The sequence below is a fragment of the Protopterus annectens genome, chromosome 7.part0 (genome assembly GCF_019279795.1).
Source record: "Protopterus annectens isolate FY-2018-M chromosome 7.part0, PAN1.0, whole genome shotgun sequence".
Taxonomy (NCBI): domain Eukaryota; kingdom Metazoa; phylum Chordata; order Ceratodontiformes; family Protopteridae; genus Protopterus; species Protopterus annectens.
In genome coordinates, this window is record NC_056739.1 from 210,099,473 (window position 1) to 210,121,572 (window position 22,100).

The 22,100-nt window shown below is 40.9% G+C and overlaps 1 protein-coding gene across 1 annotated transcript in view; it reads right to left on the reverse strand.

The window, feature by feature from the left end:
* Positions 1–22,100, reverse strand: part of CTDNEP1 (CTD nuclear envelope phosphatase 1) — a 770,907-nt gene that overhangs the window by 439,953 nt on the left and 308,854 nt on the right. Inside the window, exons 3-4 of the mRNA XM_044076710.1 lie at positions 9,758–9,876; positions 6,854–6,863 (exon numbers count right to left, since the gene is read on the reverse strand). Coding sequence (XP_043932645.1) covers positions 6,854–6,863; positions 9,758–9,876 — 129 coding nt within the window. The remainder of the gene's footprint in view (positions 1–6,853; positions 6,864–9,757; positions 9,877–22,100) is intronic.

Below are 22,100 nucleotides of genomic sequence, written 5' to 3' on the forward strand. Positions count from 1 at the left end.
CTACCTTTGTCTACATTGCATTACAATGACAATTTATTCACTTGCTGTACCTAATTGTATGAATTTATATATGTATTTTACCTTGGCATTATATAACCTTTTGTAATTGTGTTGCTTATTGGAGCTTTTCTCCCCGGGCCTCCACTGAAAATGGGCACACACTAGCCCAGTTGACTTCCACGGTAATCAAACTGAAATAAAATAAATAAATACTAAATCTGGGAGGCTGTACTTGCAGGATTTCTTTAACAGTTTGCATAGATTTAGCTTTTTCTTCCATCTTTTTGAGGATTTCTTCTGCTTTGTTGCCAAACAGGCAGTCTTGGTTTAAGGGTGCATCCAGTAATTTAGCTTTAACATGATCTGGCAAGTTTTGCTCCTTAAGCCAAGCATGCCTTCTAAGTACAGACCCAGTGACAGCAGCCCTGCAAGATGCTTCTAAAAAGTCAAAACCACAAAGTATGTTTACCAACTTGTTCTGCAGAATGCATTAAATCCTGTAATTCTCTGTGTTCAGCACCATCAGGAATCAACATAATTTTCTGTTTAAGTAGTCCCATAATATGCTGCTGGTACTTTAACAAATGAAACTGGCAATTTAAAGCCCTAATGGCTAAAGTAGCAGACATGTATACCTTCTTACCCCATCTGCCCAAGCCTCTAGAATCTCTATCAGAAGGGGTAGGATTTTTGGCAGCAGCAGCCTTAATGCCCTTTGGTCCTTGTGAAATGGTCTCCGAATCCGCAGTAGGATTCTTGAAGAGGAACTTGGGAGAGTCAGGTACTCAGTAATACCGGTCAGGTTTACTGGGAGCTGGAGGTAAGGTGTCTGGGGAAAGGCTAGATTCCAGGAAAGTATTATCGACAATGTCCAGAACAGGAGGGATAGCTAAAGGCCTGTGTTGAGGAAGGAGTAAGAATTCCCTAAGCCTCTTTTTGGGGTCAGAGTAATCCTGGCTTTCCCAGCGGAAATGCTTCCAAGAGTATGCAAGGTTTCACCAAAAGAAAAATCTTCTGGAGGGGAAGCAGAGGGAAAGGAATCCTCTGCATCAGAATCCTCAGAGGTAGATAAGGGCAAATCTTAGTAATCAGAAGAAACAGAAATATCAGATTCCTGATCAGAAGAATCAGAAGGAAAATCAGTTCTAGGTCTCTTAGGGGGGAAGGCTGGCTTCCCCTAATTAAGGTAATAAGGTCTTCAGCCATTCTAAGCATTTGTTTTTTAGGTATATGGGACTGACCATGCAGTTTGGACGTCGGGTTTCTAGGCATGCTGCGAGTTTTAGGCCTGGATGAAGAAGATGGCATCGGTTTAACATGCAAGTCTGTAGGCCTGAATACTCCCTCAGAAGCAGGTGCCTGCACAGCGGCTCCAGACCCATCCGCAGGTTCCATAGTCGAAGCAGCATCTCGCGGCATACCGGACTCCGAATGGGTCTCAGTAGAGGCATGCGAATCTGAAGTAGCGGGTATCAGGGTCTGTGAAAGTGCCTCACTGAGTACTGGCGGACTGGCGACTAGCTTAACGGAAGCGCCATTGGCAGTTTTGGACTTATGCGGTCTGTCTCTGTCTTTATCCTTACGTTTTTCAGAATATCGGTAGTCGGATGGCTTACCGAAGCCATTTCTGGATAGTTATACAGAGTACCAAAATAATTTGCTGCAAATATAGCCCGACGATGAATAGTTCGGGAGTTGAACAAGGCACAAAACCGACAGAGAGGGATGTCGTGGTCTGGGCCTAAGCAAGGAATGCAGTACGAATGAAAATTTTATGAGGTATTTGCTTTCCACAGGTAATACAATTGTTAACTTTTACTGACATCGGTTAAGAGCAAGAAAAAGGATCCCCAACAAGGTACTTAGCTTTTTTGAGGACTTTGGTTCCGAAACTCGAAACTGAAAATTTCAGAAGTCGGCCGACCGGCACTTGTGAACTGCTTCCGCTTTGGCCACCAAGCGGCAAGAAAGACTGATGCAATGGCGTTGGCTGCATGTTTTATACCCCTGACGACCTGACATCATGGAAGAAGAGACAGCATCTGACACAGGAATCCAAGACTCTGGTATTCAGGCCGGCTGAGGGCTACCTGCAGGCAGATAACCCAAATGCGATGACTGCAACAGTGAAACATGAAGAACTTCAGTTATTCTTACAGGAGTTTAGAAACAATGGAGGTCGGTGGGTGGGGAGTTGAGGAAGAATGAAAATGGAAAACACAGATGGAATGTTATGGTGAATACATGACTTCTTTACCCAATGTCAATTTTCATTCTATCCTCAACTGATGGGACAGAGTCCCCAGCTACCTGACATCCCAGGTGGACTCAAGGCAGGATATTTCTGAGCACAGCTGAACCAAGTGATGCTCTACCTCTGGAGACCAAATCCAATTTGTAATGAGCAACACTACAATGGGGAGTAGCCCAAGTTGCTGCAGCACAATCTTCATCCATAGATGTTCTAGACTGAAAAACTGAGGAAGTTGTCATGGATCTAATTGGATGGTCCAGTAATGGTTTTGGTAAGGTAATGCCCAGTTCATTACAAATAAATGAAACACCGTCAGCCAGCCATCTGGCTAAAGTTACTCTGGCAACTGGCTTTCCCAATTTTACTTCTGCAAATGAGACAAACAATTGGTCAGATTTTCTGATGTCGTTTGTTCTATTTAGGTAAAAACATAATGGTCTGTGAGCATTCAATAAATGTGATATGTATTCGCCCTTGTTAGCAAATTTAAGAAAGAATACTGGCAAATTAATGGACTGATTAATATTGGATTCTGACACCACCTTAGGAAGAAAGGATGTGTTAGTTCGTAAGGTAACTATCCCTGTGAAAAATCAAGTACTGTGGTTTAATGCTTGAATCTCAGAAATTCGCCTGGCAGAAGTAATGGCTACCAGAAAAACTGTCTTCCAAGAAAGGTATTTAAGGTCACACTTTGTTACTGGTTGGAATGGGGAATAAGTAACAGCTAGCTTGCAGTACCAGATTCAGGTCCCATGGGGGAGTAAGGTCTTTAAAAGGAGGTCTTAGAAGAAAAGTGCCTCTCAAAAAAGATTTGCAGAGCTTATGAGAAGCAACAGAGAAACCCTCAAAAACAACAAGAAAATTCAATTTCGATATTGCTGCTAACTGTACCTTAACTGTTGAGGAACTAGCTCCTTCTTTAAAAAGTATAGCCAAAAATTCTGGGATGTTATGTATGGGAGCTGAAAAAGGATCAACATTATTTTGGCGAGCCCAGTAAACAAACATTTTCCATTTACTGGAGTAGAGCTTTCGTGTAGACGCTTTATGAGAAGATAAAACTATGTCGGACACGTGAAGACAGTATAGGTTGTCTGGCTATTAATGGAACTGGAAAAGCCAGGCTGTCAGTCTGAGATTTGGTAAGTCTGGAAGAATCATGCCAGAGACAGGAGGTCTGGAGTTGGATCCAGAATCCAAGGCTGGTGAAGTAAATGAGGCCAAAGGAAGGAGCGCCAAATTTCTCAAGGCCAGTAAGCTGCAATGAGGATGACTTTGCTCTTCAACATGGCAGCTTTCTGTAGGAATTTCAGAATTATCGGAATTGGAGGATCAGCGTTAAAGCAGACAGGGGCCAATCATGAAGAGGACATCCTTCGGTGATTACCCCTGTTGGAGTAGGGAAAAGGGGCAGAGTACCTGCCGCATTTGCTGTTTAGGGGAGAAGCAAAAAGATGGCAGCAAGGCTGGCCCCACTGAGGGAAAACCATTTCTGCTAGGTTCTTGTTGAGAGACCTCCAGTGAGGTAGAAGAATGCACCTGCTCAGCTTGTCTGCTATCACACTGAACTTCTCCGGCATGTGCATTGCTATGAGAAAGTGATGAGATCGCCCACTGCCATTCTCTGAGCACTTCAAGACACAAGGGCTAAGATCTGGTTCCTCCTTGTTTGCTCATGTACCAAACTACTGACATATTGTCCACTTGAACTGCAATTGTCCCTAGAGTGAGAGCATTCTGAAGGGCCTGCAGAGCTAAAAGCACTGCTATCATATCAAGTACACTGACATGCAAGTTGGCCTCTTTGGGGACCAAGTGCCTTGGACTGTTTGCCACAGAAAATGCTTCCCCCATCCAAAACCGAGAAGCATCCGTGGTCGGGAATGAATGGTTCTTGCAGAACCTGGTCCGACTGAATCCACCATTCGAGATCCCTCTTGCATGTGTGGATGATTCGTATTGGGGTTGACATTGGTTGTCAATGTATCCATCACAGTGTTACTAGCACCTGCTGAAGGATCCTTATGTAAAATCTGGCTAAAGGTGCTAGTGTTATATAGCCAGTGACATTAATTCTAGAACCTGAAATACCAAGTGGGCTGAAATCCTGGTACTGCAGATCATGCTTCTGACCCATGACCTTATAGTCTGAACTCTTGAAAGGGGTAGTGAGGCTACCATTGACTGTGTTGAACAGTGTTCCTATAAACTCCAAATTCTGGGTTGGTTCTAGGTGAGACTTCTCGTCTGGGGATAACCATAAACTGTAAGAACATGGCTGGAGAACCTGATCTCGTGCCTTTGTTAAATGATGCCTGGTCAGGGTGGTAATGAGCCAATCGTCTATATATGGAAACACTCGCAATCCTTGCAGTCTCAAGTGAGCTGTTACTAATGTCATACATTTGGTAAACTCCCTGGGGGCTGTGGTGAGACCAATGGGCAAACTCTGAACTGTTAATGACTGGCTCCCAGTCGTAAGTGAAAATACCTTCTGGATCGCCTTGTTCATCTTTATGTGATAGTACACACCCTGAAGGTCTTGTTCATCTTTATGTGATAGTACACCACCCTGAAGGTCTATCGAGCACATCCAGTCGTCCTTGCCCTAAAGGACTGAACTGTGACCATATGGAACTTGGTGTGTCAAACTGACTTATTCAAGTTGCTGAGATCCGAAATTGGTCTCCGGTCCCCTGTTTTCTTTGGCACTAAAAAGAATCTTGCGCAAGTTCCAGATTCTAAATGGTCTGGTGGGATCTCTTGGATGACTCTCTTCTAGCAGCTATTGTACCTGAATTTCTGCTTGTCCCCTCTGACTGGGTAGAACATCAGGGATTTTTCTTGAAATTGGGGGTGGAAGGGAAAATGGTATTATATAACCTCTGGAAATAATCCTCTGTACCCAAGTATCTGTTATTTCTAGAAGGGCTCTCTGTTGCAGGGGTAGTACACTCCTGACTGCATCCAGAGGAAGGCAATCAGGCCTTCTTTAAGGAGTTCTGGAAGGGTCTTGTCAGAAAATGAATCTCTGGACCTCTGCCGCAGGGGCGGTGTCTACCATTAGGACTTCCCTCCTCAACCCTGGGGGAACTTCCTCCATGTGTTCTGGAAAGGTTCTTGGCACTTTTTGTACCACATCTTTCAACTACCTCATTGATGCCTGGAAAAGGATCTTTAAGATGTCAAAAAATGTATGCCCACAGCAGATAGGGTCAGTCAGTCTCACACCTGAATAATGTGTCTTTCACTTGCAGGCCAAACAAAGACGTTCCGTCAAAAGCAGCACTGAAGAACAAAGACTTAGGCTCCGCAAAATCACGTAAGCACATCCAGGCATGCCTTCTGATGGAAATGCCTGAACCCGCTGCCCTTGAGGGTCATCTGGATACATACAAATGAGCCTCATGGAAGACTTGGAAATGCAATGCAGGGTAGCTAAATGAGAAGTAACAGATGATTATACTTCCTTAGAAACTGATCTTGAGAGAGCACTTGAAAGATCCTTAATCAAATCCCTCTGTAACCTTGTGAAATGTGCCAAATAATTCAGTGAACTTAAGGCAAAAGTTGCTGAAGCATAGACATGCTTCCCAAACCTGTCCATCGCCCAAGACTCCTTACTGGGGGGGGTGAACAGTGGAACTCGCCTTGGCAAGTTCCTTTTTAGTGGCCGTCGCCACAACCATATCAACAAGAACTCCCTTTCCCCAAAATTGCTTGTCCTCTAGTGGCATCATAATTTTTTCAGGTCTCCGAGGTACTGGTTCAGTTGTGTCAGGATCCATCCATGCCCAGCGAGAGATCCATTCAGTCTGTTCGGTGGGTGGAGTCACCCAAGAGGTAGACAGGCCAGTACCGAACGTCTCCAGGAATACAGCCTCCTCGGATGACGGGCTGCTGGATGCCCAGCCACCTCTGTTTTAAGATGTCAAAGATGTCTTCAAATGACATCTTCAGGAGGTGACTGAGGGGACCCTTCACCCTCACTGAAGTCTTATCTTCTGTGATAGACTCCTCTGGGAAGTCCAAGTGCTTCCTCTTGCATGTCTTCTTCTTGAGCACCTCCTCAGTGGGATGCTCTGGGGAGGTATCCGAAGAAGTCAGGAAAGCTTTCAGTACTACATATCCCTGTGGAAAAGTGGGTTGAGACTCCGAGCACAGAGACGTCAAGGCTGTAGACTCAGGATTCGAGGGGGTAGGAACAATCTGTGTAGCTGAGACAGACAATGTTCTTTTTACAGCCTCAAAGGCAGACCTCTCCAGAGACTGAGAGGACCTTGGATCCAAAAAGGCAAGCTTCTGGACCATTGTCCCCTGCCTGCTCAGACGAGAATCCCCCCAAGGCAGAAGCCAGAGCCAAGGTAATGCTTGCTGAGGCGCAGAGACGGCTCTGACAACTTCGGAGGAGACTCCGACACCACGGATCTAACAGGGAAGCTTTAGCTCTGAGATCTCTCCAGATCCGACTGAACCAAAATGCTCAAAGCAAACTTCAGATGTGCAGATAAATGTATCCTCGGTTCAGAGTCAGACAGAGCCAGACTGAAGAAGATCGGACCTCCTGACCCGAACAGGTAGGAGCCAAAGGAGCACCCATCAGAGTCTGCACTGATAGACTTCTTCTCACCACACTTTCCCCATTTTCTTCTGTTAAGCTCCTGGAACAGTAAGTGGAAAATCCAGAATGGGACCTAGGTCTCTCCAAAAAGGGAGAGAGAACCCTGGAGGGAACTGGATCTACTGAAAGGGAGTATCTAGTCTATGGAAGATAAGCAATACTGGACAGAGTAGCTGATCAGTTGGCTTATGCATCGGATCTGAAGAAGTCTGATCAAATACGTCTTTTTATCTTTCTTCTTTCGCTTCAAATCCAATGTTGAGGTTGAATCCGATGAATCCTTTTTTGTGAGCTTCAGATCGGAAGTTGAGGTTAGATACGAAAATTTTGTCTTTTTCCCTTTAGGATCTGAAGAAGTCGTCTTATCTGAAGGCGATCTTTAAGATGCTCCGAAGCCTCAGAGCAAGAAGGGCTCGGAGAAGGAGATTTACATCTCTTAGATTTTTTAGGGGACAAATCTCCAAATAAAGCTTCTCCAAAAGAAGAAGGTAGAAGTCCTTTTAATATCAACTTATTTTTTTGCTCTACCAGTGCTCTAAGGTCAAACCCATTACAAATAGAGCAGTAATCTTGTAAATGGGGAGGTCCCTGGCAATACATACACAGTGTGGGCGTCTGAAAATGGAATGTTGTGCCTGCACATTTTTTAATCTAGCTGGACTCTGCCACAGTAGGAACAACAGTGAAGAAAAAACAGATTCTAAGGAGAAACTCAACAGTAGAAATTAAAGATATACAAATAGTTTTTTTTTTTTTTTAATATAAAAATGATAGAAAAAGAAATTACCATCAATGGTAATAAGGAAACTATACTGCACGTAGAGATAAAGGGAAAGACTACCAACAACAGTATTTGAAGGTACAAAAATGTACGGGAGGAGGAAAGAGGGACAGAAGATATTGTAAGTAGAATAAACAGCAAAAAATTAGACAATTGAGTAAGGGATTAAATAATTCAATAATTGGAAAGGTTTCACTAGGAAAAAATAGAAAATTCAAAATTTAAAGACTTATCTGCTCAAGAGTAACTGTCGCCACATCTTTCGCATATAGTGGCAATCAAGATCTGAGGTACTTGGGGTTGGAGCATTATGGGTAAGGGAGAAGCTCAAAGCGTTTTTGGCTGCCATAAGCTTTAGCAATGGCAGAGTCTGATCCGAGGGATCGGCTCCAAACCCATCAGATGAGGATAGAATGAAACTTGACATCAGATAAGTTTTTTCCCTTTTGAGTGGACGTATCTTCCCAGCACTGCAGACACACTAGCCAGCCATCAATTCTCGAAAGCCTGAAGTGGACTGCTCTTCATTGGCAGGAAAGCTCTGAAAGGCTTGGTGCCAAAACTGCTGATTTTCTTCCTTCCTAGCTTGAGCTTTCAATGTTCTAAGGACGTGGAAGGTGCCCCTTACATTTTGGAAGCTAAACAGGATAACTCAAAGCTTAGGGTTAGTGCTGTAAGTTAAAACTGTGGGTGGAGTAAAATTTGCACTAAATTCTTCATCTGCAACATTAGCTACTTCATTGGGAAAGAGTGAGCAGTATTACTGTGGAGTAGCTTTGTACACAGCTGGATGTTGGGTTATTAAATTCTTGACAAAGTCAAAGAAAGATTTGCATTTATTTCTGGTTTCAGTGATTATGCTCACACTTAGCTTTGAGCTTCCTAATAGTACCTTAAAGTGATTTGTTCACATTCCTGGCATTTAGTGAGTCAGTTGCAGCAATGCACTCATTACGTTGATCCCTTATTCACTTCAGCTGTTATTTTATTTATTTTTAATAAAGCTTTGTAAACTTGTTTGTTAAATCACAGGTCAAATAAATTTAATGTATCCCTCAGTGACATACATCCATTCACTTTAATGGATACATCTCTTGTGCACGCAAGGTAATTATCCATAAATGCAAGTTCACATCTCGCGCTTTCCCTAAGATGACACCTCTGAAACTGAACTGCACCATTTATTTTCAGTGGATCAACATTAGGAAGAACGGTACTTTCAAACCATTGGTCTTAGAAAATGATTGGCTGAAAACATTTAAAGATGGGCAAGAATGCTGTTTGTCACTCTGTGCACCACATAGCACGGTGCTAAGGAAAGTATTTTTAGTAAATAAATCACTAAGCTCTCTCCTAGCTTGATTAAGTATGTTCTTAAGGTGGGCAGACTGAGACCTCAAAACTAGCACCAAGTAATTTCTTTCTATTGTTATATGATTTATTCACAAAGGTATTCCGCCAAAAAGGCTTTTATTTAAATTTCTCAATATATTTGGTGTAGCTAAGGCAGTCCTTATCAATACAACTATTTGAGTGTGAGAAAGTCAGATGCATAAGCTGTTTTAGACACAGGGCTAGTCAGAGAAGAATTACAGTGAAATTCAGGCCATCCAGAAACTGAAGACAACTTGCTTTTGAGAAATTCCTGAACATTTGATACTTGCATCAGATGTACTACTAGTTTAAATGAAAATGTCACTAATCTATGATATGATTTATCAAGGGATGACTACACTTGTGGAAGTGAGCGAGAAGGGGTCATACTGTGAAACAAGACCAAATGTACTTGGGCTCCCTAGTATGTTGGTAAGAATCAGCATTTACAATGTTAATGAAATGTTAGGCATGCCCAGTATCAGCAGTGCATATCAGCCAATCCACTGGTAAAAGTGGAGTTCCCCAGCAGGACAGTGTTGGGACTAATAGGGATTTTATCCCAGGTGTTACGATAGCTGTGATCTAAGGACAATAAGGGTGTTCTACAATAACGGTGTTCCTACAGCTAGTTGTGAAGTGGCAGGGTCATCTGAACATTGGCACACTCTCGTTTGGGGTCTCATGTTCAACCTACTTAGCAAAAAAAAAAAATAATCCTTACCTTTAAAATAAAATCTGGTGGTGTCCCAGGTCGGACTGTTGGCCGCAACACTCCATCGTGATGAGAGTGAATTAATGTTTCGTCCAGATCGAGGACCAAAATCTTCCTCTTGACTTGATCTGCAACATAAAAAGACGTCACCAGACAAACAATAAGCTACACAACAGCATTCTCTGTTACCAAGGCATAAACTGCATTAAAAGTATATGTATTTTTTTTTAATATCCATCTTAACTTACCTTTAGCCTTCTACATTCAGTTCAAACATCAGCTATTTTACAGGGGCATTTCTACCAGTCCACTTAATTACCTTCTTGCCATATCAGTTATCCACAACAGGATCTTCTTTACAGCCTGTGACTGAATTATTATTTTCCAGTGATTAATGTTGAAAACTTTCTTTGAAAGGACTGCACACAAAGTAATACATACACTCAAATGTCAACTACGTGTGTGTGCCTAATCCCAGAACTTATCAGTTCAATCTCATCCACTAGCAAGCACACTTCTCATAAGTAAAGAAATTAAAATGAAGACTTGGCACCAATACCATTAAGAAATAATAAACTAGCATATATATGAACAGTTAAAATTGAATGAAGGTCAGTCCACTCACATAGGGGTGGCAGAAGGGTGCCTGTAACCAAATATGGAGTCCTTTGTGTATCAAACAATACTATAAGAATTGTATTTGCTATAACAAACTGGAGATCCTCCTTGATGGGTAGTATCATTGGGTTATGCCTCACACACCAACCACCTAGATGGATGGAGTCAGGCAACAGCTCAAAGAGCAACTTTAGAATTCTGAAATAACAGAATGCAAAAATAAGTCTACATCCTGAAGTGAGATTCCAAACAGTAATGTTTGGTGAAAAAGGGCAAAGAAGATAAAGTGGCCATGTCATACATGCCTGCTACAACAAAGACTCCTGAAGCAAGCAATGGAGGTAGCCACCTTCTTATTTGAATGGGGAGTTAAGTCACCTGGCAGAAGAAGAGCCTTTTACTCTCTGGAGTAAGTAAATGAAATTGCCGTTTGTTCTCTTCAAGTCAGACACACACTTTAGGTAAAACCAGACATGGATATCCAAATTCAGAGAGTAAAGTGTTCACACTATCTTGGTTTGTAACCCAGCTTAAAAAAAATAGTAAAGTAGATGTAGCTGGAGTACTTCAAGGACAATTTGGAATCCATTTGCAAATACAAACACATTAACCCTAAAGGACAAATAATTGCTGTGAAGTAACAGGCATAGTTCACTACCCATGAAAACACTGAAGTTTGAGATATGAACAGACTTGACCAGTCACCAAAAGACTGCATCTCCCAAGGGATAAACTTCAACAGCACTGAGACAGCAGGGCTTAGACACCAAATGGGCTAACAGTCACGCATTTCAGATCCCAAAAACACAAGAACTTGCTCAAGGATAATTCATGAAGAAAGGACTCCATTCAGCTGGGTGGTTTTACAGGGTGTCCTCATGCTTCCAAGACATCATCCCTGATAACTGGCTCCAAAAAGTATGTCCTAGGCAACTCCATGCTTTTCACCAGCTGCACAACTATACATTTCTGAAGGAAGGAACAGAAATGCAATGGCAATCTAGAAGTCAACTCTGTGGCACACAGAAATAAAGCAAAGACTATGCTTTAGACAACCAGCTTTTGAATACCGTCATGCATGCCTGCAGCAGACGAATAGAGAGAATGGGAGTGAAGAGCCACTACTGGCTCATCCACCTTCTGCGAAGAGAGGCAGTTCTGTCTTGTCACAAGGGTGAAATCTATCATGAGCACCAAATGTTACCTGGTGAATTTTAAGCCTACCAAACCCACTTTGTCACAATGCATCTTTCAATGGCAGCCAAAGGGACCTCAGCATTTGAAGGTACGCTTCCCAGACAACTTCCCAGAGAGACAACTATATCATAGTTTGAAGGCGATGCTGTGGTAAGAGAGAGAGCGAGGGTACTCTCAGGAATAGAGGGTAGGCCTCCACTACCATCCTACTCTTGCCAGGGAACAAACAGCCAATTAGGATTTTCAATCAAGAATGAATGGACCCACAGGGCTCTGCCTTACCCTGGGACACCCAGCCCTCATACCCTCAAAACAAATGGGATGACTGGGCACTGGTAGTGGAGCTATCAAAGAAAGATCCTAGGAGGCTGAAATACAAAGGCCATTCATTGCTGGATTACATGAGCATCAAGCTCTTCACTACAAGAACCATCAAGGAAAAGAAAAAAGGGGGGGGTTTCACTGTCCTCGCCTGTCTTAGATATATACTCCAGATCCTCAAAGTCACAACAGGAGCCTATGAGGGAAGGGAGATGCTTGCCCTCAGTTCAAGACATAAGCTAAGAGAATGTCTAGTGCAAGGGTTAGCAGGCATATGTCACACATTACATATTGGGTGCTATGGATCCAGCACGTGGTGGCAGGGCTTTTGCCAAGGTTGATGCAGATCTCTCGCAGGATCCCTGACCAACACCTTCTACAAATACACAAACTTAACAGTTCTGCAAGTCAGAATCTTTACAGCTACTCACCAGCCATCCAATGGAACAAGCTTCCATTGACCCTTAGAAGCATACCCCAGACCTATAAATTTAAGGACTCGTTCAAACAATAACTATTCAACCTCAGGATATGTCTCTGTAATCTCCCTCCCTGAATCTAGTCCTACTCTGGCTCACTCCTCTTCTCCCCTACCTTCCTCCTCATGTTCTACATACCTATCATATTCCTTTCCACTTCATGCCAACTCTCAATTCTTATCTTACTCTAAATTACTCACCCCCTGCCTTTTTATCTTATGCTAGCTTTCTCTTACCTTCCTCCTGCTAAGAAGCAGATTACTTCCAGATTCCCTTCAGCCTACTTCACTTAGCATCTCTGACTTCTGCTGTACTTTTCCATTAACCTAACATCACTCCTCTATTCTTCACCTCCACAGTACAGTCTTAAAACCTACTCCTCCTCCTGTTCACCACTTGTCTTTCTGGCTGATCTGCACATTGTATGCAATCCCTCAAGCTTGTTAATCTCACTGAATGTTTTACTATCCCTCTTGTATATGTCACTTGTATTACTATCTGCTTAAAACACCAACTGTGATCAAATCTTTCTGCCCTCATCATTGTAAATGCTTCTCCTAACAATCTCATTGCATCACACACTTACCATATTCCTAAACTGTTATAGCTTTTGCTTTGGAGCCTTGTAATTGTTATTGTAATTCTCATTGTATTGCAAATGTACTGTAATAATGATCTATGTTATTATTTGTACTTTGGAGCTTTTCTCCCTGGGCCTCCGCTGAAAAAGGGCTTTGACCCAGTTGGACTATCCTGGTCAACAAACATCAAATAAATAAATAAATAAATCTCAAGTCATATTCCTTAAAAATGTGATCCGTTTTAAGAATCTAAAGCTCCTACTAAACAATCGGCTTGAGCTACAAGCTGTTTAGGGGGGGGGGGGCAACAAAATGCATCTCCTCTTCTAATCTGTGTCCAAAGGTTGCTGCTATGCCTGAGGAAAGGTTCAGGAGAGGCAAACCTCAACTTCACGCACTCCCTGAGTAGATGTGACTAAAAAAAGCCACACCCTGGGATCACATGTTTGAGTTGTGAGACTATCCTGGGAAATACCCACCAAAGTGGGAAGGGCTTTACCTTCCTCCAGGCCCTTGCCATCCACCAAAGTAGAAGAATGGTGTAGGCCCAAGTCCTTAACTGAGGCTGAGCTCAGCAGCAGTGTGGAAAGTCTGGAGTACTTAAGGACCCCTACAGCTGAGTCAACAGGTTTACATACTGAGTGGAGTACAGGGTTTCTCTGTACAATTTGCATTAGAAGACATGATGGACGAAAGTTGCCTTGACCAAAACGAAGCTATGAAAATAATCTCTGGCATCTCTTTTTTCATTTTTTTCTTTTTATAATCATTCTGGGGATTAGAGGGAATGTATAGAGAAACAGACCTGCTCAACAGAATAAAAAAAATCTGCCTTTATATCTAGTGTTCTGAAGGAGAACTTTTTCAGTTATCAGTTGCTCAGAGCAGCAAACAGGACTATTTCTAGTATACCGCTTCTGTAGACTACTTACAGAAATGCATTCCTGTCAGGCATCCATCTCTTGCGATCTGCTTCAGTTATACTCAGCTTATCTACCATGAAATACTACTGGGACAAGAAGTAGGAGGTCCTTAAGTAGATATCTGACTCCAAGGCCATCTCCTAAGTTTTTGTTGCCAGCTTGCATAGGGGACAGAAGCATGTCCCTTCCTGTTTATGTATCACATCACTGTATCTAGGACTCTCAGCCTCAAAATGGGCTTGAGGAGCCAGGCAGCCTTGACCACCACCATCACCTCCTTCATACCAAGGCCTCTCTTGTGCTGCCTTTACCAGTTGCAATAAACCCAAAATTTCTTCGAGTGGGTGCCTTGGGCTGTGTCTGAAGCATCTGTGGTCAGAGCCTTGTTCTTTTTTTTTTTTTTGAGGGAAAATAAATATTTTAATGTGGATCCATAGCATTAAGGAGGCTGGCCTAATGGTTAAGGTGTTTGCCTTACAAAGACAAGGTGCAGGGTTTGAGTCTCACAAGGGATAATTGGCTAAGCTTAAAATGGCTCGCAAGGGCAGTTAGCTTAGTACTAACCTATGAACCTATTAAATACCTGGAAAGCCTTTGTTTGTCTTCTTTTAAGATTTTATTAGTTTTACTATTGTAATAACTGTGAATTATATATAACAATAAAAACACAAATCATAAACTATGTACATTATTCACATTTATCCTGAATAAAATTAAATTATAAAAACAAATCATACTGTGAAAATATTTGCATAGAATGAAAACAAGTTTCTTCTTCCTTTCCTTGTCATTAAGTGTCTGCTGAAATAATTTTTAAACTGTCAATTAGAGATAGTATCTTATTCCAGGGATTGCTACTCCAAACTTTTGGCAGAATTCTCCGTTCCTTGATCTTGCTTTACATCAAAGTTGTTTCTTTCGAGAGAGACAAAAAAATTTTAAACTGTTGGTTCAGATGATGATTTCCACTTTCTTGTAATGCATTTCCTTGCTACAGCCAACACAGCCCATAATAGATAAAAATTGTTGTTCATTTCTATTTTTTCATTAACATTTAACAAAATTATAGATTTTGTTAATATAAATGTGTCTGTGAATGTAGCTTGAAGAAATGTACTTATTCCCAATATTTTTTGAGTTTTATACAATCGTATAGCATATGCATCCAGTTTGCTTCACATCTCCAACATGTAACTTCTTTGGTAGAGTTAAACTTGGCTAATATGCTAGGAGCAAGAAATGATCTATGCAAAAACTTCCAAATCTATATCTTCCAAATTGTGAATTAATTTCCATTAATAAATTTATTGTGTGACCCTTTGCAATGACATTCCAGTCATTTTGATGAGTTTTAACTTTATAATTCATTATAATTTTATAACGTTTTGAGGTTACATTTGTCAGATTATGGTTGTTGTAAATAATTTCAAATATTAGCTTTATTTTGGGACTTGTTTTAAACGAGGAGTTGTTGATTATTCTGCATAGATCTTGTGCAAGTGATATTACACTTTGCAAAACTAGCCAGACATTGTTTGTGAAGTCATATGTGTTTAGTATGTGTTGAAAATCTAATACTTTCTGGTTATTTATACAATGTTGCCAACAAATATTTTTTTTTGTCTCCCAATTCATGAAAATATTTTTATGCATCTTGTTGATGAAGCTTTTTGTAGAAGTGAATGGTATTAGTAATTCTATCCACAATTTTATATCTGTATTGTTTATAAATTTTCTAAAGAAGTTATAAATATAGTTTATATAATTTACATTAGTTGGTTTGGGTATATTATATTGAAAATTAATACTTACGATGCCACAACTTATTATTTTGATTGTTTAACATGAGATTTTTAGTTATATTATTTTCAATTAAGAATATAGTGGTGTGAAGAGTTTTCCAATTGGAATAACAACTTGGGTCTATCCAGTTTATAAGTGTTCTGAAGGATGAGGCTGTGATTTATGACTATCTGGGAAATGAATCCCTCCCCCCCCCCCCCCCCCCCCCCAAGGTCTAATATGATGGGTGTAAGCTATTCTGTTCCTGTTGGGATACCAGAGCAATTTTAATAGAAGTGTATTTCTTTTAGTATTTGTTTATTTGGTACAGGAATCGCTTGAGCTATATATATTATTTTTTTAAGTAATATCATTTTTATTAATTGTAAACTATCTTCAAATTTCAGGTATATTGTATTCCATTTTGCAATATGGGTTTTTATAATGCTTATGATTTCTCCATAATTTGCAGTTAGTGTTTTTTTCTACATTTTTGTATAGGGTAATTCCTAAATAATTTATATTGGAGATTTGTTTACCTATTAAATAAGTGTTTGATAAAAAATTATTTTTGTTCAGAATCATATACTTAGATTTTATTTTGTTAAAATGAAGCCCTGAGATTGAACAGAATTTCTCGACTTGTGTATCTAACTCTTTTACGGAATCTTTTGAAACAGGGTGAGAAGAACATCAGCTGCAAATAGCATAATCTTGAAGTTAAATTGACAATAAAAATCTATGCCTTTTATTTTAGAGTTACTACGTATTGAAGAAGCAAATAGTTCCATAGCTAATGCAAACAGAATTGTGGACATCGGACAACCCTTTTTTGTGCCTTTGGTTATCTCTATAGCTTCTGAGGTGAATGGTCCAAGTTTTACATATGCAAGATTATTTTTGTATATATTTTTTATCAAAGTGATAAAGGGAGTGGGGAAATCAAAAAGTTCTAAGGCTTTGTATAAGTAATCCCAGTTTAATCATCAAAGGCTTTTTCAATATCTAATGACACTATAAGAGCTTCTTGTTTATTTCTGTTTATAATATCTTTTAGAGTTAATATTCTTTGAATGTTATCATAGGTACGTCTATTATATAAAATCTGTTTGGTCTTCATTTATGATGTGAATCAGAGCATTGGTTCTTGAGTGTTTGGTTTAAAGGCATATCCTGATTGTTCTCAACCTGCTGGACCCACCATATTAGCTCCTGCCTTAAAAAAGGAGCAACAAAAATAATCGCCTCTAGGGAATAATCATGCTACTTCAAATACCTTTGCGTTACCACTGTAATTTCCTTACATGGAGCCTTGAGGGAGACCATGACTCTTATAAACACCATGTAATGTACCACAGAATGCACAGGCACCGGATATTGCCACAGCATATCCAAGAAATACTGTGCCAGAGATTCTACTTGTTCCATCTGGTAGAATCTAGCTGGGTCCCCCACAATACCACTGCTCTGGATCAGTTTATACTTTTAGGGAGGTTGGGGGAAGAGAGAGGGATACAAGACGTACTAAAAAAAAAAAAAAAAAAAAAAAATCATGGTAAAATTAAACGCTCTCTTTCTCTACACCTTTCCCTGGGAGAAACCAGAAAGACCTTGGTCTGTCAAACAATATGCTGAGTCAAGTACTTGGGTAATACCGTGGGAGCAGTAGCCAAATCCAAGGACAAAGAAGTCAAGAGTCATCCTTCACATGAGATCTAAAAAGATGACGTTGGATCTGCCTAGGCTGGCAGTAGCTCAGATGATTTAAAAGATCCCATGGCACTCAACTGAAACCAGCAGGGAAATTTCCTCAATGTCCCAGCCAAATTTCTCCTAGTCAGTGTGAATGCCATCTTGGGTTTCACCTAACAAGAGACCACGTGCCTAGTGGGACAAGCCCAGTCAACAAAGCCCCCAAAAATAAATAAAATAAACTGGGAATGATAAAGCCCTCACTTCAAACCTATCAAAGCTTCGAATGTCCTATGAAAGGGGATATGGAGGCAAATGCCCTCTCAAGTCATCATAGCCAGCCTACACAGAAGGTAAGACCTGGTGAACCCTTGATTATGTAGCACATCACTGTGGTGCTGCCTGTAATAACCTAAAGTAGTCCAGGGGACCAAAGATAACATTTTAACTCATTCACTCCATTGGAGCTCTGAAAATCTGCACTGTAACTTCCAATGGGCGGAGCTAATGTTTTTGCTAGAATCAAATTATGTCCTCAAATTTCAAACAAATGTACACACCTCTGGAACAGTAGGGGTTACTGAGGAAGGGGAAATGGCACACACTTCAGCACAAACTATTTTATGATGTATTTTTTAGGTTCTAGGTCTTAAAGTGGATTTAAGACACATTGTTGTTTGTTTGTTTGTCTTTTGGCTTTTCCCGGTTAGCGGTCGCCACAGCGGAACTCCGGTCCGCTAATGATTGGCAGTTGGTTTTTATGGTGTCGAGTTGCCAGCCCGATGCCCAACCTTTAATGAAGGCACGCCCATTCAACACATGTCTTTCGAATGCCCACTCGACCTCGGGGAGGACATGCAGACTCCACACAGAAGGCACTACCAACCCAAGCCGAGAATCGAACAGGAGAACCTCTTGCTGTGAAGCAACAATGCTACCGCTACACCACCGTGGAAGTTAAGACATATTAAACAGTCATAATTATGTTTGTAATATGTTGTAAATGAATTACAATATCTCAATAACCACTCAACTTACACACTTACAGCTGAGTATTTTTTCATCCAGCTGACTGCTTTCATAAAGGTAGAGTTTTCTGTCTGTGCTACTTTGTGGTCAAGACATTCAGAAAAACATGACACACATGACAATACAATATAAATAAATATTATATGAATTAATATATCTTTACTTGCACTAGACATAAGTCAAATATCAACACAGTTGTGTTTGCCATTGTGTAAGTTTTAAAATTAAATCTTTAAATACTTTGTATGTAGCCTGTTTTATGAATTATTAATGCAAAAATGAACAAAACATTTAATACCCAAGGGCATCAGTAGGATGCAACTGCAGAAACATCTGGAAGTATCACTCAGCTGTAATGAGTTAAGGATGATCACAGCCAACATCTCTGGCACTGATCTGCTTTACTTTGAGAAGTTCCACACACCTAGAACCTTTACCCCAACAGAAACTGCGGCCCAAGTGAAATCGAATGAGTCTGTAATTACAGATTGGCTTGGAAGTAGAAGAGAAAAGGTGATACCTGCATTTGCTTCTATCTGTAGTCTCCACTACTGCAGACCCTTTTTGACAAAACTCAGAACATACAGATATACATAAGTATACAGATGTATATATTTTTAGAAACCACTAAATCTTTCTCATGTCTGTGTAATTTATATTATACTGGACAAGCTTCAAGAAGGTTTAAAACAAAGATACAGGAGCGTAGTACAATCATTAAACGTAATAAACCAGCAAGTCCAGTTGCCACCCATTTCGTTATCTTTCTTTCATAAACAATGTGATGGGACTGACAGCTTCTGTCTTAGAAAGTGTCAATCTAAGATAAAGGGGAGGTAAAGATATTAAGGACTTAATACTGTTAAAAGAATCTACTTATATTTTAAAGTGTGGTACTCTAAAGCCTGCTGGCTTGAATATGGAGTGCAACTAAAAAGATTTTCTGGAGGAATAATTGCTTAATTGTTAATTTATAATCTGATGTCCTTATACGAACCTTGTTTTTGTTTTACTGTTTTTGAAGTCGTTGGAAGGTTTTTATGCAAGGCTCTTGAGTGTTAGCAGTAGTACTGACTTGTACAGGTGTTTCTTTATAGTTGTAAAAAATGTTGCTTGTTTATGTTTTGTTTATAATTTTTCTCATGTGCAGCATGGTGAGAGTAATCTTGAGAATCACAGAAGCTATAAAATCCAGTATCCTGAGATGTTGTCTCGCTGAAGTCCAAGCTGGACTTGATACGCTGAGGAAGGTTTCCAATACACCATCTTGTGTGTCAAAAAAGCATTTTGCTGAGAGATGTCTAAAGACAACTCAGAAATGTAATCCTGTGTAACTGGGCCAAGGAGAATTTCTAAACATCTACATGGAATCCTAGACTTGTCAGAATCTAAAAGCAAAGATAGGATGAGATATATTGAGTTTGTGCCCATGACTCCCTTTTGACTCCATCACATTTATGGATAGTGAAATGTACATTTATGTTCCGTCTAGAAATTGTTTTGTAGGATGTATATATCCTTTGATTGCTCCGAAATTTTACATTTATTTTTTATATATAGGTAGAATGGCTAATATGTGAGCTGATTTATTCTGAAAGTTTTAGGTAGAATAGTTTTAATTTTGAATGTATGCCCAATGACATATGTGTAGTGTTTTAAGGTTTTGATTATGTACTGTTATATCTGTTATAATGACAGTTTTTTAGTGTCAATGTTCAGGGATAACGTATGTATATTTATTGTTTTATATTGTGTTGGCAGTAGGTAGAAAATAAAGTTGTTTCCCTTTAAATGATTAAGTGAAGGGCTCGCCCTTGACTGTTGCAGATTTTAAAGAGTGCAACTGCAGCATTTGAATTTTTAAGGTCTGAGGAAGCAGTATGTGAAAGCGCTAACCTGTTAGATTTATGTGATGAATGCTAGAGGTTCATAGGTGTGTACTAGGGTAATGGCCCTGCAGCCTTTACAAGCTTAGCCCATAGGATTATCCTGGCATCATGATACCCGACCTTAGTTCCCAGTGCCTCTGTTGAGTAGAGCCACTGGAGTGATCCCTGGGATGAATTTTCTATTTCCCACCCACTCATCAAGATTTCTCTTGAAGAGGGCCAGTGAGGTGCTCTGCTTGAAATGTATGGGAAGTCTATTGCATAGCATGGGCAGCCTCTGGGTTATGAACATGTCCCTCCAGCTTGTTCTGTTGACTGTGGTAATGAGGTTGATGTCTTTGGAGCGTGCAGTGTGGAGGGATTGGGATTTCTTTAGATGTAACAGAGCTGGATTAGACATGGCTTTGTAAATCAAGCAGACATCGCCTCTAAGTAGGCGATATGAGACAGAGAATAGCTGGAGTTTCGAGTCTGTCCATATAGGACAAGTGTTTAAGGCCTAGGATCCTCTTTGTGAGGTACTTTTGCGGCCTCTCCAGTTGCTGCAGGTGTCTAGTGAGGTACATGCCAAATGCGGCACTGTACTCTATGATTGGCCTAATGAGGGAAGAGTAGAGGGAGACAATGACCTCTTTCTTCCTGGATGCAAAACCCTTAGTAATGAGATGTGCCACTCGGGACTTTCTGACCACAGTGGCAATGTGGTGGTCAAAAAAGAGAGGTTGCTGTCAACCTGTGTTCCCAGATCTCTTAAAATGCCTTCTGTGCTCAGTGGACTATCATCGATGTGGTAATTCATGGGAAACGGGTTTTTCCCAAAGGGGATGACGACCCATTTTTTGGCACCGAGCTCAAGGCCATGGTTCTGACACCAGTCGGTCTCAGTGAGGCCTTTTTGTAGGATGTCAACATCACTTGGGGAGTTAATTATGGCACCCAATTTGCAATCATCTGAGAACTTTGTCAGCCAGAGTCCCTTCGTGTTGGCCTGACTTCAAAGAAGTAGATACCAAACATGAGGGGACTCAGGACCGAACCCTGTGGGAGTCTACTCGTGATTAGTCGGCATTCTGACTTGGAGTCAGCTACTTTCACACTATAGGTTCTATCTGTGAGCCAGTTTGCAACCTACCTAGCTTAGTGAGTTTTTCTATGACTCCTGAGTGAGGAATGGTATCAAAGGCCTTGGCCAGATCAAGGTAGGCTGTATGAACCACCTTGCCTTCATCCACAGCTCTGGTGACCGACTCAAAGTAGCCAACCAGATTGAGCAGGCATGATCTACCCTTCACAAAATCAAACTGTGTGGGATCCAGAGTTTGGAGATTCCCTACATCCTTGTTCATTAGGTCCATAAAGATGCAATCCATAACTTTGCATATCAGACTCATCAGGCTAATGGCGTGATAGTTCCCAGGGTATGTAGTCGCTCCTCCTTTGTGGAGAGGGATGACTGCAGCAGTGCGCCATTCGGTAGAGAGAAAGTCTAAGGTGAGGCTGTGATTTAACAGGGAACATAGGTGAGGTGCCAGTTCACTCTCTAGTTCATGTAGAACACAGCCACGGATGTCAGGTCTCACAGAAGCTGTATTCTTGGCCTTGGACAGTGCTGTTTTAATCTGTGCAGCAGTAATAATGGGTGCCTGGCAATCTACTGGTATTGTGTTTAGTCCTTTGGTGGGCGAGAGAGGGGTAAAGTTGGCACTGAATGTGTTGGCCAATATATTGGCAATATCTGCTGGCTCGTTATAGGAGGTGCCATTGTGCAATAGCTCCAAGCAAATCTGGGTATTGCCGTGGAGAGTCTTTACATAACAGAAGGCCTTGTGGTTGTCTTTACT